We start from the raw sequence: 15,176 nt of genomic DNA, 5'->3' as shown, positions 1-15,176 counted from the left end.
AATCTCCTCAGTGACCGCCAATATGGGTTCCGCCGAAATGGGTCCACAGGGGACCTTCTGGTATATGCTACTCACATTTGGTGTGAACCTGTTGAGAAGCATGGTGAAGCTCTTGCTGTGTCTCTATTCCAAAGCATTCGATAGGGTCTGGCACAGAGGCCTTCTTAGCAGGATTTCCTCCGGTCCTATTGCTCATGGATCTCTGATTTCCTGCGGAACGATCTAAACGAGTCGTCATTGACGAATGCTCATCTGATCTCATGGCAATCAATGCCGGGGTGCCTCAGGGATTGGTCCTATCTGCAACTCTATTATTGCTGCACATCAACGATTTGCTCATACCCGATGTGTTTGGGTACGCAGATGACGCAAAATTGCAGAGAGGTACCTTTCTAACGGCCGGGCCTGGGCCAGCGGTGTTAAGATCGGGCACTCAGGGAGGTTATGATACAGCGGACGAATTCGACCTCGAAGGCCATGTCCGACTGGGGCTCGGCCAACTTGGGTCCAGTTCAGTGCTGCCAAGACACAGGCGTATCTGTTTACCGCTAAGCGGAGACCGTTCACTTTGGCTCCTACTGTCCAGAGGAGGGTATCCTTTACTAACTAAAGACCACTAAAAAGGATAAGTCCGTCTTTGTACAAGTATCTTAAAGTTTGTCAGTTGTATTTTGTTAATTTTCTTTTGTACAATAAAGAGTTTACATACATACATACATACATACCACCTTGAGGTTCTTGGGTTAGACCTTCAATCTAGTCTCAACTTCGGTGCGGCTATTGAGTCCAGAGCGAAAACAGCTGCGCTAAAAAACTTAGTGTCCTATATAAGGTGAAACGGTATTTCACACCAGAGCAGCTTTTTACTCTTTACAAAACGCAAGTAAGGTCCTGTATGGAACACTGCTGTCGCCTTTGGGACGGTTTCGCCAAGTATTAGCCGCATTCCGCGTGGAGCGCCGGGCCCGAAGACTCTTCGGTGGACAGTCCGCTGATCAGGAACAGGCTACGTAGCCTCAAGAAACCGTCGTACAGTTGCTTGTCTGTCTGTTTTTTTAATATAGTTCTTAAGTTGCATGTTTTATTTCAAATGAGATCACAGCAGATTTGTTTTTATATAGTAAAGCCTGGACGTTTAGAATAGCTAGATGTCAATTCATCATATCTCTATATCATACCCTATTTCCGATACATAGAAGTCTCACAATAAGGTTACCTTTTTATCATGTTCCTTCGTACCTAACTCTAATAACAGTCAATAGAGTTAGTGCACATAATCAAAATAATTATTCATTTACAAACTTACCTTTCGTAATCACAATCAATTATTATAGGTTTGTTTCCAACACGCTCTATTATTGCGTTGATATAAAATACGCGCATAGTACCTTACCTATCCTTGGTAAAGTGATTGTAACTTAAATTCCTAAGATTAAAGTCCAGATTACTTTGGCATGATATCTACAATTCGTATGAAAATATCGTGGCTACTTTTACTAAGTGACCAATATAATTGATTTTTTCGTAAAAGAAAAACACATAAACACTTCTTTTTTGACAATAAAATTACAGATTATTGACTTATTGACCAAACATAATCCTTTAATATTATGTTTTTTTACTAATTTAAATATTTTCTTTCTTTGCTATGTTATAATGACGCTAATACACCACAAATTCTGTTAACTGTTTTGTACTAAATACTCAAACGACTTAATATATTCTTATCAGTTTAACCAAAATACTAAACGCATCCAAAACTTCAGAATAGACTGGAACAATTTACTAAAGCGACGAAGAATCATATTTCTTGATATGCACAGAGTACTAAAACGCCAAATGTATTTAAAGGTGAAAAATTACAAATGACTTAACAATATAATCGTTTAGAAACTAAAACAGGTAAAAGCACTAAAGAGAAAATACTCAATTTAAGCGTCGATTAGTAATAAGTGTCCCAAATTTCACTGATTTTTCAGGGGCTAAAGCGCCAAAAAAGTCCTCTGATCGTCCCGAAACCCAGATAGATCGATGCAGAAAAATTCGCTGATTCCGATGGTATATATAACTCAATTTGGCCCAAAGTGTCGCTTTAGTATCTTTACCTCCGAAGCGACGATATGTAGGATTTTTATTTTTTAACAACACTATCACCTGTTTAAGTAAAGTATCATCGTTTGGTACAGTCAAGTGCAAAAATACGAGTAAGTATCTATTCGAACCACTCAAAAATTTCTTACCTACTACGGCCTTAATAAGAGTCTGTGGTACTTATTAGTTATTTCCACAGATATAGATTACACTAGATTACGCAAATGCATCTACTTCGCGAGTCCGAACCCCGACCAAAAGTCCAGGTTGGCCCCATACAAAGACCGACCACTAACTGACTAATCATGACTAGTGACTGACTCGAGCCCCACTGCGCGGGCGGGCGGCGCATTTGAATCGATTTTGCGCGGACATCGGGGAATTCACATCGCTAATTCGCTTTTGAGACGTCACAGTATATACAAAAAAGTAACACGGTTGGTTTTCATACAGATTAAGGTGTTTGCGTTATCTAGTGTAATCTATATCTGTGGTTATTTTTGAAACTTTGAATAAGTTCTTATTTTTACACTTGACTGTACCACCTCACGAGTAATTGTATATTTTTAGGAATATAGCCACAAACTCTTTATATTATATGAGTATGGTGGATTTCCATCGCTAACTTTCTTTTTTTTTTCAATTGATTCCAGACATGGACCTGGACGACGGCACTTCCACGTCGACGGGGGACCAGCAAGTGCCGCGGAGCGTGTTCCGTCTCGCTCCCACGCGGGTCGACGCGCCGCCCCTCGCAGAGGAGGGGGGCGCCAAGGTGCACATTACTGACACCGCTTTAGGTACGTTGGTGGCCCTATTACCTATTGCTGAATTAATTTGAGGGCCAGTTTTTTTTATAATTATTTATGACGTTTTGCTTTTATGTTGTGCGTGAAGATTCTGATCCGCACTGGACCCGCAGGCCTTCTTATTCTGGGACGCGTTTAGGCTAGTGACAACATTGTATACACATGGTAAATGTAAATGTAATGGTGTATTTGACCATGTGTTACTCTACTGTACGGACAGCGGAGGCGGTCCGGCGCGGCACGGCGGCGGTGCCGGTTGAATGAATGAATGAATGAAAAAGTATTTATTTGACATTATTTTTACATAGTTTTTTTGCACATAGCCCTGCAAAACTGTTTACACAGTTTGTCTGCATATTGGATTTCAGTGGGTTTCAAGCTTCTATCTTTCTCTCTGTCGCCCTCTCTTTAATATTTTATTATTTGGTTCTCTATCGTTTGCCCGAATTTCATATGCCAAAATGTATAATTTTCTAAAATTTTAATTTGCCATAATGTAATTTATTTCTGAAATAGTAATTTCTTCAGAGTTGATATTAAACTACTGCATTCTATATGGTGACATTTAAAAAAAATCCTGAAAACAGCACGGTTCTATATATTTTATGGCAAACGTTGGTATGGCAAGTGAAATTCGGGCAAATGAAATTCGGGTTAAACGGTGTTATTTATTTGCAGACTTGCCGATGCGGCCGCTGATCGTGCACCCTGATAAGTTAGTGTTAAAGTATCACAGGAAAGTGCTTCCTTTCAAGATGACCACGGCAGGTACGTACACTTCTTTTATTTATTTATTTGTATAAGTAACAAGTGGTCTAAGTAGCAATTCGTATAAATTTGTCTAAAAAGTTTCCCTAATATCTAAAGTCTCCGTTCGTCCATTTCCGGGTATCGTAATAGGGGTCCTTAAAACACGAGTAATAGGGTCACATGAGTGTTTTAAGGCCTGATTACGTACAGGTGCATACAATATTTGATTATATCCATATATTAAATCCTCTATCATGTGTTCCGCGAACCATTGAGAATGACCTGCATTAACTCTAACTAGGTATTGTCTGTCCCACGAGCTGCGCCCGCGACGACCTGCTGCTGCAGGACGCATTTTGAACGCATAATTGAGGATTTACTATATGGGTGTAGATAATAGTATTTTATGCAACTGTATCGTAATAGGGGTCCTTAAAACACAAGTGTGGGTTTATGAAACGAGGCGTAGCCGAGTTTCATAATAGGGTCACATGAGTGTTTTAAGGCCTAATAAGGCCTAATTACGTACAGTTGCATACAATATTTTATCTTTATATATCCATATATTAAATCCTCTATCATGTGTTCCGCGAACCATTGAGAATGACCTGCATTAACTCTTACTAGGTAGGTATGTCTGCCCCACGAGCTGCGCGCGCGACGAACTGCTGCTGCACGTGGTCGCGGCGCAATGCTGTAATGATGTATGAAATCTCATAACGATACAGCCGTGTTCATAATAGAATCCAATGTCGTAATGCTGGTCATTACCTATGGTTTTTGAACGCATAATTGAGGATTTACTATATGGGTGTAGATAAAGTAGTGTTTACTCGTGACTTAACTATGATTACCTCCCAAGTTCATTATACCGTCTGTGTCTGTAGGGCGGCTGCAGGCGTCGTGCCTGGCGGACCTGTGCGTGGCGCGCGCGCGGCACGCCCGCGTGGGGTGGGGGCCGCCGGGACCATGGCCTATGTCACCACTTTCGACGCCATCGCCGACCTGCCCAAAGTGGGATTGTTATATGGCTTTCGCGTAACTGTTCCCCTTGTCCTTTTTCTTGTTAATTTTCTCAAAAGTAGCCGTTAAAGTTGACATTATTCTTTACATTTAAATAGGAGAAGTGCATAGTTTATAGTCAGCGAATAATTAAAAAAATAATTACATTGCAGAAAAATAATGACAAAAATGTCGCATACCAATTCCATTATTGTCGAGTCTTAACTGTAAAAAAAAAAGTTATTACGTCCATGGCAATAAGTTGGCACAAGTCGTATACGGCCAACTCAAATGGCCGGTATCAGATATTTTGTTGGAATCCCGGACTTTTTTTATTGTGTCTGAAACAGTTTGTGGTGTTTTCGGAGGAAAAATACACCTGCAGTTTTTTCTAAATTATACAATACAATAGAATGACTCTTTATTGTATACCAGAAATAGTAAATGATACAGAAAATAGGTACATAGAAAATTACAAGGTATGCTAGGCGGTCTCTTCTAGGCAACGATAAAAGCAGCAAATAATAAAAGGTGGGAAATCATAAATTAATTATTTATCTATTATTATTAGTCTCGGCTGGATGAAGCAATGAGGGCTATCGTTTTTTGTCTCACTAGATGGCGCACTGTTGCGTGAGGTTTTTAAGTATGGCTTTCAAAGTCTGTTATGACGGGCGTGAAAACAAAATTTAGATTAAAATCATATTTAATACACCTTAAAACCGTACCATATAAATATCAAGCATGCCACAGTGTTGCATAGTCCCCGTTTTGTTCGAAAAAAGGGAGGACAAAGGTTTCCGAAAGACAAAACTGTCTCAAAACACAGACATTCATTGCCCCGGAACGCATATTTGCCATAATTAATTTCAGATATTGCAAAATATTCACAAAATTATTCTAATTATAAATAAACCCGCTTAGCTCACCCAAAAACTATGAGATTTGACATTTCGGAGACCTCACGCTACACTAGCGCCTCTAGTGGCGAATTCATACGCGATAGCCCTCATTGCTGGCTTCGTATTAGTTAAACGGGCTCGAAAGCTCGTCCTCTTAATACTCAAACTAAGCCAGCCATTGCCTACTTCCATGCCACGACAATAATCTACTTTTCTCAAAAATGACCGTAAAAGTTGACATTATTCTTTACATATCAGAAGGTGAAGTGCATAGTTTATGGTCAGCGAAAAATTAAAAAGTTAAAACGATTGCAGGCGCGCTAGCTCGACAATAATGAATTAGCGCGCCTGCAATCAGTCACATTTTTTTTAAAGTTAAAAAGGCCATGGCAATATTGGCACAAGTCGTATACATACAGCCAAGTCTAATGGCCGGTATCAGATATTTTGTTGGAACAACGGACTTTTTCTATTGGGTCTGAAATAGCTTGTGGTGTTTTCGGTGGAAAAATACACCTGCAGTTTATTTTTTAATGAAAAAAGGCGGGAAAGCATAAGAAAAATATTGGAATAAAATTAAATTTTACAATATATTTTGAGAAAAAGTTTATCTCAGAATTAGTCTATTAGTATATTTGTCTATTTCAGAATTATTCACCATTTTTGAGAAAAGCTTTATATTAGTCTCGGCTGGAATAGCAATTGCTGGCTTCGTATTAGTTAAACGGACTCGCAAGCTCGTCCGTTTAATACTCATACTCAGCCAGCAATTGCCTACTTCCAGGCCACGACAATAATCTACTATTGTTGTTATTTTAGGCCGTGTATTTGTGGCGAATAAAGCTTTTGTCTGTATATCCAGCCGCGCAATTGTCGGAGCTGGGCGACTACGTCAGAGGGCGCGCCGAGGACGACTGGAGCGAGTCCGTGGTGGCGCGGCTCGCGCTTGGACAAGTCGAAAGCGGCGCCAGCTACATGGTATGGGCTGCCGAACGTCCTGTCCGTTATTCAACACGTCCGTTCCGTCACAGAATAAGTAATAGTACAAGTACAGAAGGTTCTCTCTTTTGATGTTGACGAAAGCCGCCATTTTATATGCCTACGTAATTTTTATTAGCAAAATCGCCGCGCACCACCAAGCAACATTGAACTCTAGTGCTGCGCGCTAAGGTCGTTATTGTTCAGCACCAACGTTTTGGTTTAAGATAGGGTTGTAAATCAATAAAATAATAATACTCACATATAACTTAAGAGTGAATTCGGACAAATACTTAGTTTTCTAGCATTTTTAAATTGACGCGCCTACGATCTCCGACGGTCACAAAATGGATAATTGTACAAGGTCGCGTGCCGAATGCGTCGTCGGCTGCCTCAAAGGTTTTGTACGCCCGCAGTGGGCATTGGTATATCGCGAGTTACCTATCTGTTCTTTTGTCGCACTCGCACTTAATATGGTTTCGAACAGAATTGGGTTAGTTAGTGTAATGTTATGTACAGAATATGAATATATAAATAAAATAAATATGAATGCAATATTTTTTTTTGCACTCATCGTGAACCTGTTTCACGAAAATCACACAGTTACGCGGCGCGACTAGTTCGAGCGAGAGACTGCGAGCGTGCGTGCCGGGCGGTGCTCATAGCCCTAGTGAGTTTACCCACGCCGGCGTGGGGTGTTTTGATACCAACAGAATCGCACCTATATCGCGGAGTGCGCCGCGGCTGGTTACGTCCGTAATTTGTAACTCTTTATTGTTATCTCATCAGGACATATTGACGCAGCAAATGGAAACCCTGATGGAATGGTGCACGCCCACGCCCTGCGGTGGGGAGAGCTGTCCCCAGTGGAAACTGAAGGATGGGCCCATGGACAGGCGGCACGCGCTCCGAGCGCTGAGGGAGATAGCTGCTAAGGACAAGGGCAGGAAGGCTAAGGTCAGTCAGAAGAGAATTTTAATACGTCCAGGTTTTCTGCTATGAAATTAGAATTTTTTAACCTTCTTTTTTTTTTAATTGACTGGATGGAAAACGAGCAAGTGGGTCTCCTGATGGTAAGAGATCACCACCGCCCATAAACAACTGCAACACCAGGGGTATTTTAGATGCGTTGCCAACCTAGAGGCCTAAGATAGAATACCTCAAGTGCCAGTAATTTCACCGGCTGTCTTACTCTCCACGCCGAAACACAACAGTGCAAGCACTGCTGCTTCACGGCAGGATTAGCGAGCAAGATGGTGGAAGCAAACCGGGTGGACATTGCACAAGGTCCTACCACATGCAGACTTGGGATTAGACCCCCAACAGTTTGCAGTAATAAGTATTTTGTACCGCTGAGTATATAACAGGTTTAAGAATACAATTAGACTACTCTATAAACTGTTTAATTTTTTTCTTTTTAGCTTTTATCTAAACATTTATGTACAGTTTGGCGTGTCGGGCGCGTATTGCCACGAGGTGTGGACGCTTTGCGAGGCGCTGTGGGGCGCCGACTTGGAGAATGACGGTGCGTATTATGGTTCTGTTGGACTTCGGTTATGGCGCGTTGTGTTAGATCTTGGTGCTGGTGACTGTACCAGTGCCACGACTGCTATTATATGAGATTAAAAAATCAGCTTCCAAGGCCAAGATCATTCCTGCAAGTTGCCATCTTGTCGCTGCTGCTCGACGCGGCGACTTGACGCTGCTTTTTTGAGTCGCGGGAAATTCAAAATCACCTTCAAAATGGGGTCACGTGACCAGGTTTATCGCTGCAAACGAGCGACTGCATGTGGCCTGTGGATCTTGAGCGATTTTATCCATGCATAACAACCACATAAACAACAAATACTCAAATAACAATAAGAAAGATTATATCTATCTATCTAAGGGGCTGTTTCACCATCCACTAATTAGTGTTAACTGGCGGTTAGGTGTGATGCCGCCTCTATTTGTTTTGTTCTAATAGACGGAGATGGCATCACATTTAACCGTCGGTGAACGCTAATCAATGGATGGTGAAACAGCCCCTAAATAACATAAATATTCGACCTTACTAATATACAATATGGTACAACAAAATCATTTGATTTCGTTAAAAATATTATTCGTTTTTAAATTTATCCCTTTAATATGACATGGTAGTTTCATGTTCAAAATTTTGGTTTGTTCAGAAAAGTGTAGATCAGATGAGAAGTAAGCCGCGGGTAAACTAGTATTTATTATCATCATCATCTCAACCGTAGGACGTCCACTGTTGGACATAGGCCTCCCCCATAGACCTCCAGTTGCTTCGGTTGGCAGCGGCTTGCATCCACCGTGAACCCGCGACTTTAACCCTTTTACAGGCCCCGCGAACTTATATCTGCTACCAGAAAATAAATCATGGTTTTATGTTGTTTACCTATGACTATAAGGGATTCATTCAAAAACGATTAATATTTTTAACGAATTCAATTGTTTTTGTACCATATTGTATATTTATTAAGGTTGAATATTTGTGTACATTTATATGGTCGAACGGACTACAACAACACTATACAATAAATTGTCTGATTTTTTTTTTGATCTGGCAGGTGTTCCCGGAACCGACGACTTGTCCGTGGTGGGGCGGCACCGCGCGCTGCTGGCCTGGCTGAAGGAAGCCGCGGCCCCCGCCACCGACGCGGAGCTCGCGCGACCCAGCCCCGCGGAGCCCGAGGACGGTGAGTGAGCCTGGGGTAATGCGGAGCGGAGTTGGCGGTGGCGCGGAGATTGATGGTGTAGCGGAGCGGAGGTGTGGAGCTAGATAGCGGAGCGGAGGTGCGGAGCTAGATAGCGGAGCGGAGGTAGGGAGCTAGATAGCGGAGCGGAGGTGCGGAGCTAGATAGCGGAGCGGAGGTGGGGAGCTAGATAGCGGAGCGGAGGTGCGGAGCTAGATAGCGGAGCGGAGGTGCGGAGCTACATAGCGGAGCGGAGGTGTGGAGCTAGATAGCGGAGCGGAGGTAGGGAGCTAGATAGCGGAGCGGAGGTGCGGAGCTAGATAGCGGAGCGGAGGTAGGGAGCTAGATAGCGGAGCGGAGGTGCGGAGCTAGATAGCGGAGCGGAGGTGCGGAGCTACATAGCGGAGCGGAGGTGTGGAGCTAGATAGCGGAGCGGAGGTGCGGAGCTACATAGCGGAGCGGAGGTGTGGAGCTAGAAAGCGGAGCGGAGTGAGAATACAGGAATACTGTAACTTGCAAGAGCGAGAGAGAGAAAGTGATTTACATAACACATAATCAATACCACAATACCAAAGTGTACAGGTCGATTCACAGGAGTCGGCACGAACGGATTGAACGTAAGTAATGTCACAGACATATTCGTACGAAGACGGATGCATAACATTCTCATATCTGTGTACAGGTTAGCTAACGGGGTTTAGTGATAACATATATGTTGTTCGTTTCAGAATGCGACGGCCACAGCCAGCGGGTGTGGACGCTGCTGCTGGGCGGGCGGCTGCTGGAGGCGTGCAGAGTGTCCCGCGACAACGGGGACTTGCACATGGCGACGCTCATCGCCCAGGCCGCCGGTACGTTCGCAAATGAATATGCGAGAGGGAGCGAGTAAAACTATGGCTGTTAAGAGCGTTTATACCTGCTGAGCTGGCAACGTTGCATTTGTGTTAGTTATTCTCGATTATTTCATAAACAATGAATGATAATTAAAAATGTTGTCTGATAGGACACTTCTTAATATATGTTTTTTTTTATATATATACGACTGGAAGGCAAACAAGCAAGTGGGTCTCCTGATGGTAAGAGGTCACCACCGCCCATAAACATCTGCAACACCAGGGGTATTGCAAACGCGTTGCCAACCTAGAGGCCTAAGATGGGATACCTCACGTGCCAGTAATTTCACCGGCTGTCTTACTCTCCATGCCGAAACACGACAATGCAAGCACTGCTGCTTCACGGCAGGATTAGCGAGCAAGATGGTGGTAGCAATCCGGGCGGACCTTGCACAAGGTCCTACCACCTGCAAGTTAATGTGTCTACTCCAATAATTATTCGGTACAGACTTTTATTTTCTTTAAAAACCAGTTATAAACATTAATTCGTTTTTAAAGAATATTTATATTATTCCCTTGAGATTGTGTCGAGAACAACTGTCCAAAATTTCACGACAATCCAGCGGCTGAAATTTCAAGATTTTATCCCTATCCCGTGTAAATATCGGGATAAAAAGTAGCCTATGTGTTATTCCAGACGTGCAGCTACCTACATACCAATTTCATGACTCTAAGCCCAGCGGTTGTTATTTCGAGATTTTATCCCTATCCCGTGGGAATATCGGGATAAAAAGTAGCCTATGTGTTATTCCAGATGTCCAGCTATCTACATACCAAATTTCATCCAAAACCGTCCAGCCGTTTTAGCGTGAAGGAGTAACAAACATATAATTGGGCCAATCAACTATTTTACCGACACTTTGGGCGTCTCCTGCGTTACCAAATTGTTTCTGGCGTTATCAAAAAAATCGTACTTCCAACAAGATATTTCACGGTTTAACAGGTTGAACTTACGTAGGATGGCATGTATTCATGTACACCATCTATTAAATTACAGAAAAAACATGTTTACTTACATAAATCTGCAATTGTTTGAAAAATGTCGCGGACGGATTAGTGTCGGTAAAAAAGTTGATTGACCCAATTACGCGCGATTTTGGCATTATTAGACGTTAATAACATTGTAATAAGAAGCCCTCTTGTTCTGAGAGGAGGCCTGTTTCCAGCAGTGGGACGTATATAGGCTGGCATGATGATGATGAAGAAGAACCACGGCACGCGTCATCATGAATGACTCTACCTATACACACACACATTTATAATACTAGTAGTATATTGTTTTGCGCAGGCGACGACGTGTTCCGCGGCCTGGTGTCCCGCCAGGTGTCGCAGTGGCGCGAGTGCGGCGCCGCGGGGCTGCTGTGCGCGCCGCGCCTGGCCGCGCTGGCGCTGCTGGCGGGCCGGCCGGCGCCCGGGGACCGGGACCGGCTCATGGAGGCCGACTGGCTGAGGACGCTGCACGCTACCGCCAGGTGACCATAACAAAAATAGTAGATTGTACAACGAGACCATAAAACGAGCCATTTTACCCGAGATGTTCAAATAGCCCGAGCCGGTACGGGAAAATGGGTTTAATGCTCGAGTTTTACGCTTTTCACTTCGATGACAAGGAAATGAAATAGCAACAGTGGAAAAAGTTGTTCACATGTTACACCTGTCACAGTTGTACGTTTATTGTTCACGCATTACTATTATAATTATATTTTTTTAGTTTTGATTGAATGTTCCATTTTGATTAATTTTATTGATTTTTAGTTTTATATAAATTAATATTATTAAAAAATATATGTAGAAACTTCTTTGTTTGTGGCTGTTTACACCTAATTGCCTTGGTCTTAGACGAAGATTTTACTTTATGCATTAGAGCATAAAAAGACATTTTATGTCGCCTAGATCCAGCATAATTACCAACTTTACGAGCATGAGAAGTGAAAAAAACATTTATTGCCACAACATAATTACATACTTAGTTGAGTTGAGTATCAATCAAATTCCATAATGCCGCATCTATACTACACTAGTACACTAGTGTTTACCCGCCGCGCCGCGCGCGCACGCGTGAATCATTACATCCAGCAGAGTGTTATTCCGGACTTTCAGATATCTACATATCAAATTTCATCCAAATCCGTCCAGCGGTTTTAGCGAGAAGGAGTTGCAAACACACACACACACACACACACTCACAAACTTTCGCATTTATAATATAAGTGGGATTGTTAGCTTTAAAACAAAGTTTTATGATTCTAGCTTCAAAAATAACGGACTCGCATACAAACTTTCAACCTCCCTTTCACTCCCTTTGAATTTCGAAAAATCCTTTTTTTCCTTGTTTACGTTTTAAAAGCAACACCTGTAAAAAATTAACCTTCTAAGACCAAAAGTTTAGGTTGAGCGTTGATGAGTCGAGTGAGTCAGGTCAAAGTCAAAATATCTTTATTCAGTTTACGTTACGACAAGCATTTATGAATGTCAAAAAAATCTACCACCGGTTCGGAATAACCTCTGTTGAGAAGAATCCGGCAAGAAACTCAACGGAGTATTTTTTTTTAACAGGTTACGGTCTTCTCTTATCTTTAGTATAATACTATCCAATCCACAGATACATCTGCCCCAAAGTGTCCTCCCTGGAACATGTCATACGCACGTACGAGGGCTTCTTCGCGCCGGAAGACGAGGAGTCCCCCGCCGACCTGACCATCGTGCTGGAAGAACAGAGCGAGCTTAAATGCCCCCTGCCCCCCTACATGGGGGAGTATGACGTCACAGTGCATAATGTAAGTAAAAAATAGACTTAGGGGCTGTTTCATTTTTTTTTCTTTTTCTTTATAAAACGAGGGGGCAAACGAGCAGACGGGTCACCTGATGGAGAGCGATCACCGTCGCCCATGAACACCCGCAACACGAGGGGAATTACAGGTGCGTTGCCGACCCTTTAAGGAATTGGTAGGCTCGTTTTTTAAAGATCCCTAAGTTGTAACGCTCCGGGAATGTTGCCGCTGTAAGCTGATTCCAGATCTTCGTCGTGCGAGGAAAGAAGTTTCGCTTAAAACGCACGGTACTAGACTGCCAATCATCAAGATGGCAGCCATCCATTTATTAGTGTTAACCGACGGTTAAATGTGATGCCGTCTCCGTCTATTCGAACAAATAAATACAGACGGCATCACACCTAACGGCCAGTTAACACTAATCAATGGATGATGAAACAGCCCTATAGGGTCCTTACCAGAGCTCTGAAAGGATGAGCTATTCTTATATCATTGCGATTTTCTATGGAACCATGTTTTTTTCGGAACTAAAACATAAAACAAACCTAACCTTAGCCTACCCAACGAAGACCAAAAACTGCCTCTCACATTTTAGTCCAAAATAATCTATGGATCAAAAGGATCACAAAGTTTTAAACTACATACTAATTCTGCGCGAGCGAAGTCGCGGGCAAAGAAAAAAGTAGCCTATATGTTAATCCAGGGTATATATTACCCGTATGGCAAATTTCATGCAAATCCGTTCAGTAGTTTCTGCGTGAAAGAGTAACAAACATCCATCCATCGCCATACTTAAAGAAATGTGCTTATTTTTTTATTTTCCATCTTCTTCCAGCCATATCTCGTGAAATATTGATCTCTCATTGTAGAGAATTTTATGTAGATTACTTACGTCCACTTGCAGGCTTATTAATCTAGGTTTATAAGTGGTCTTAAGTCCTGTCAGATCCATACAAGAACTGTCAGTTTACGCCTTAAATCGAGATGTAAAAAAGCCTACAAGACGCCCTTAATGTCTTAGAAGATTTTCTGTTGTGGGCCAGCGTTCACGAGATATTTACGAAAAACTAAAACATGGGACCTTTACACCTCTTCCTTCGTTGGGTAGCCTACTTAATCCTTATCCTTACTATCCTTATCCTTACTAATATTATAAATGCGAAAGTAACTCTGTCTGTCTGTCTGTCTGTCTGTCTGTTACCCTTTCACGTCGAAACTGAACCGATTTTGATGAAATTTGGTATATAGGTAGTATGAACCCCAAGGATCAACATAGGATACCTTTTATTCCGGTAGAGGGCGTCACCGCGCGATAACCTAGATCCGCGCAGACGTAGTCGCGGGCATAAGCTAGTGTGTTCTACATATAAAAGCATAAGAAACTACACTGACTGAAAAAAAAATAGTTTTCTTGGAAAATAGCGAGTTCGGAAATGAGACATTTGGCAAACAATAATTCTGCGGAAAGGCACAACCCGATCAGTGGATGTGTGTATTGTTTTAAGTGAAGTGACAATGTCGGGGGCTTTCCAACTTTTCGTTGGTCAGGTTAGGTTATGGCATGCGTGTGTTGTTCCAGAACGGCACGCAACGCCGGGTGCTGGACCTGCGCTACGAGCTGATCCGCGCGCGCGCAGTGAACGCGCGGCCGCGGCTACAGCCGGCCAGCTACACGCCCGACCCCATGGATTACAGCCTGTCGTGAGTTACCCATCGCATTCAACCCCCCATACTATACTTTTACTACTGCTCCATCCTTTTTTTTTAGCATTAGAAAGTAGGTAAGCAATCTTGACGTGTCTTTTTATTGATGTTTAATGTTTATTTGGGCAAAAAACGGTACAACTTAAACGAAACATAGACCAGCAAATATGCCACTATTAAATTGATAAAGCACTTTTGAAAAATAAGTCACAGGAAATAACAATTAAGGTGGGGGCCACGTGCAGTCGCTCGTCGCTCGTTTGCAGCGATAAATCTGGCCACGTGACATATAGCGATAAAGCTGAAAATGTTGAGCTTTGTCGCTGGAAAAAAAAAACCTTGTCAATTTCGGCAAAAACACTTGTTATTTATTTTTTTCATTCACTCCGATTTCTTTTATTTGTACCACTGCCACGACTACTAAATGCAATTAAGAAATCAGCTTCCAATGCCAAGATCATTCCTGCAAGAAGCCATCTTGTCGCTGCTGCTCGACGCGGCGACTTGACGCTACTTTTTTTGAGTCGCGGGAAATTCAAAATCACCTTCAAAATGGGGTCACGTGACCAGATTTATC

The 15,176-nt window shown here is 42.5% G+C and overlaps 1 protein-coding gene across 1 annotated transcript in view; it reads left to right on the top strand.

Moving 5' to 3' along the window:
• Positions 1-15,176, top strand: part of LOC141444490 (nuclear pore complex protein Nup98-Nup96-like) — an 81,150-nt gene that overhangs the window by 50,831 nt on the left and 15,143 nt on the right. The window contains 8 exon segments of the mRNA XM_074110040.1: positions 6,417-6,532; positions 7,322-7,489; positions 7,979-8,057; positions 9,106-9,234; positions 9,960-10,082; positions 11,413-11,596; positions 12,727-12,901; positions 14,475-14,596. Of these exon segments, the coding sequence (XP_073966141.1) occupies positions 6,417-6,532; positions 7,322-7,489; positions 7,979-8,057; positions 9,106-9,234; positions 9,960-10,082; positions 11,413-11,596; positions 12,727-12,901; positions 14,475-14,596 (1,096 nt within the window).

Source organism: Choristoneura fumiferana, chromosome 30 (assembly GCF_025370935.1).
Source record: "Choristoneura fumiferana chromosome 30, NRCan_CFum_1, whole genome shotgun sequence".
In the NCBI taxonomy this organism is placed as follows: domain Eukaryota; kingdom Metazoa; phylum Arthropoda; class Insecta; order Lepidoptera; family Tortricidae; genus Choristoneura; species Choristoneura fumiferana.
Note: the sequence above shows the minus strand (reverse complement) of the source record. Positions and strands in the feature narration are given on the sequence as shown.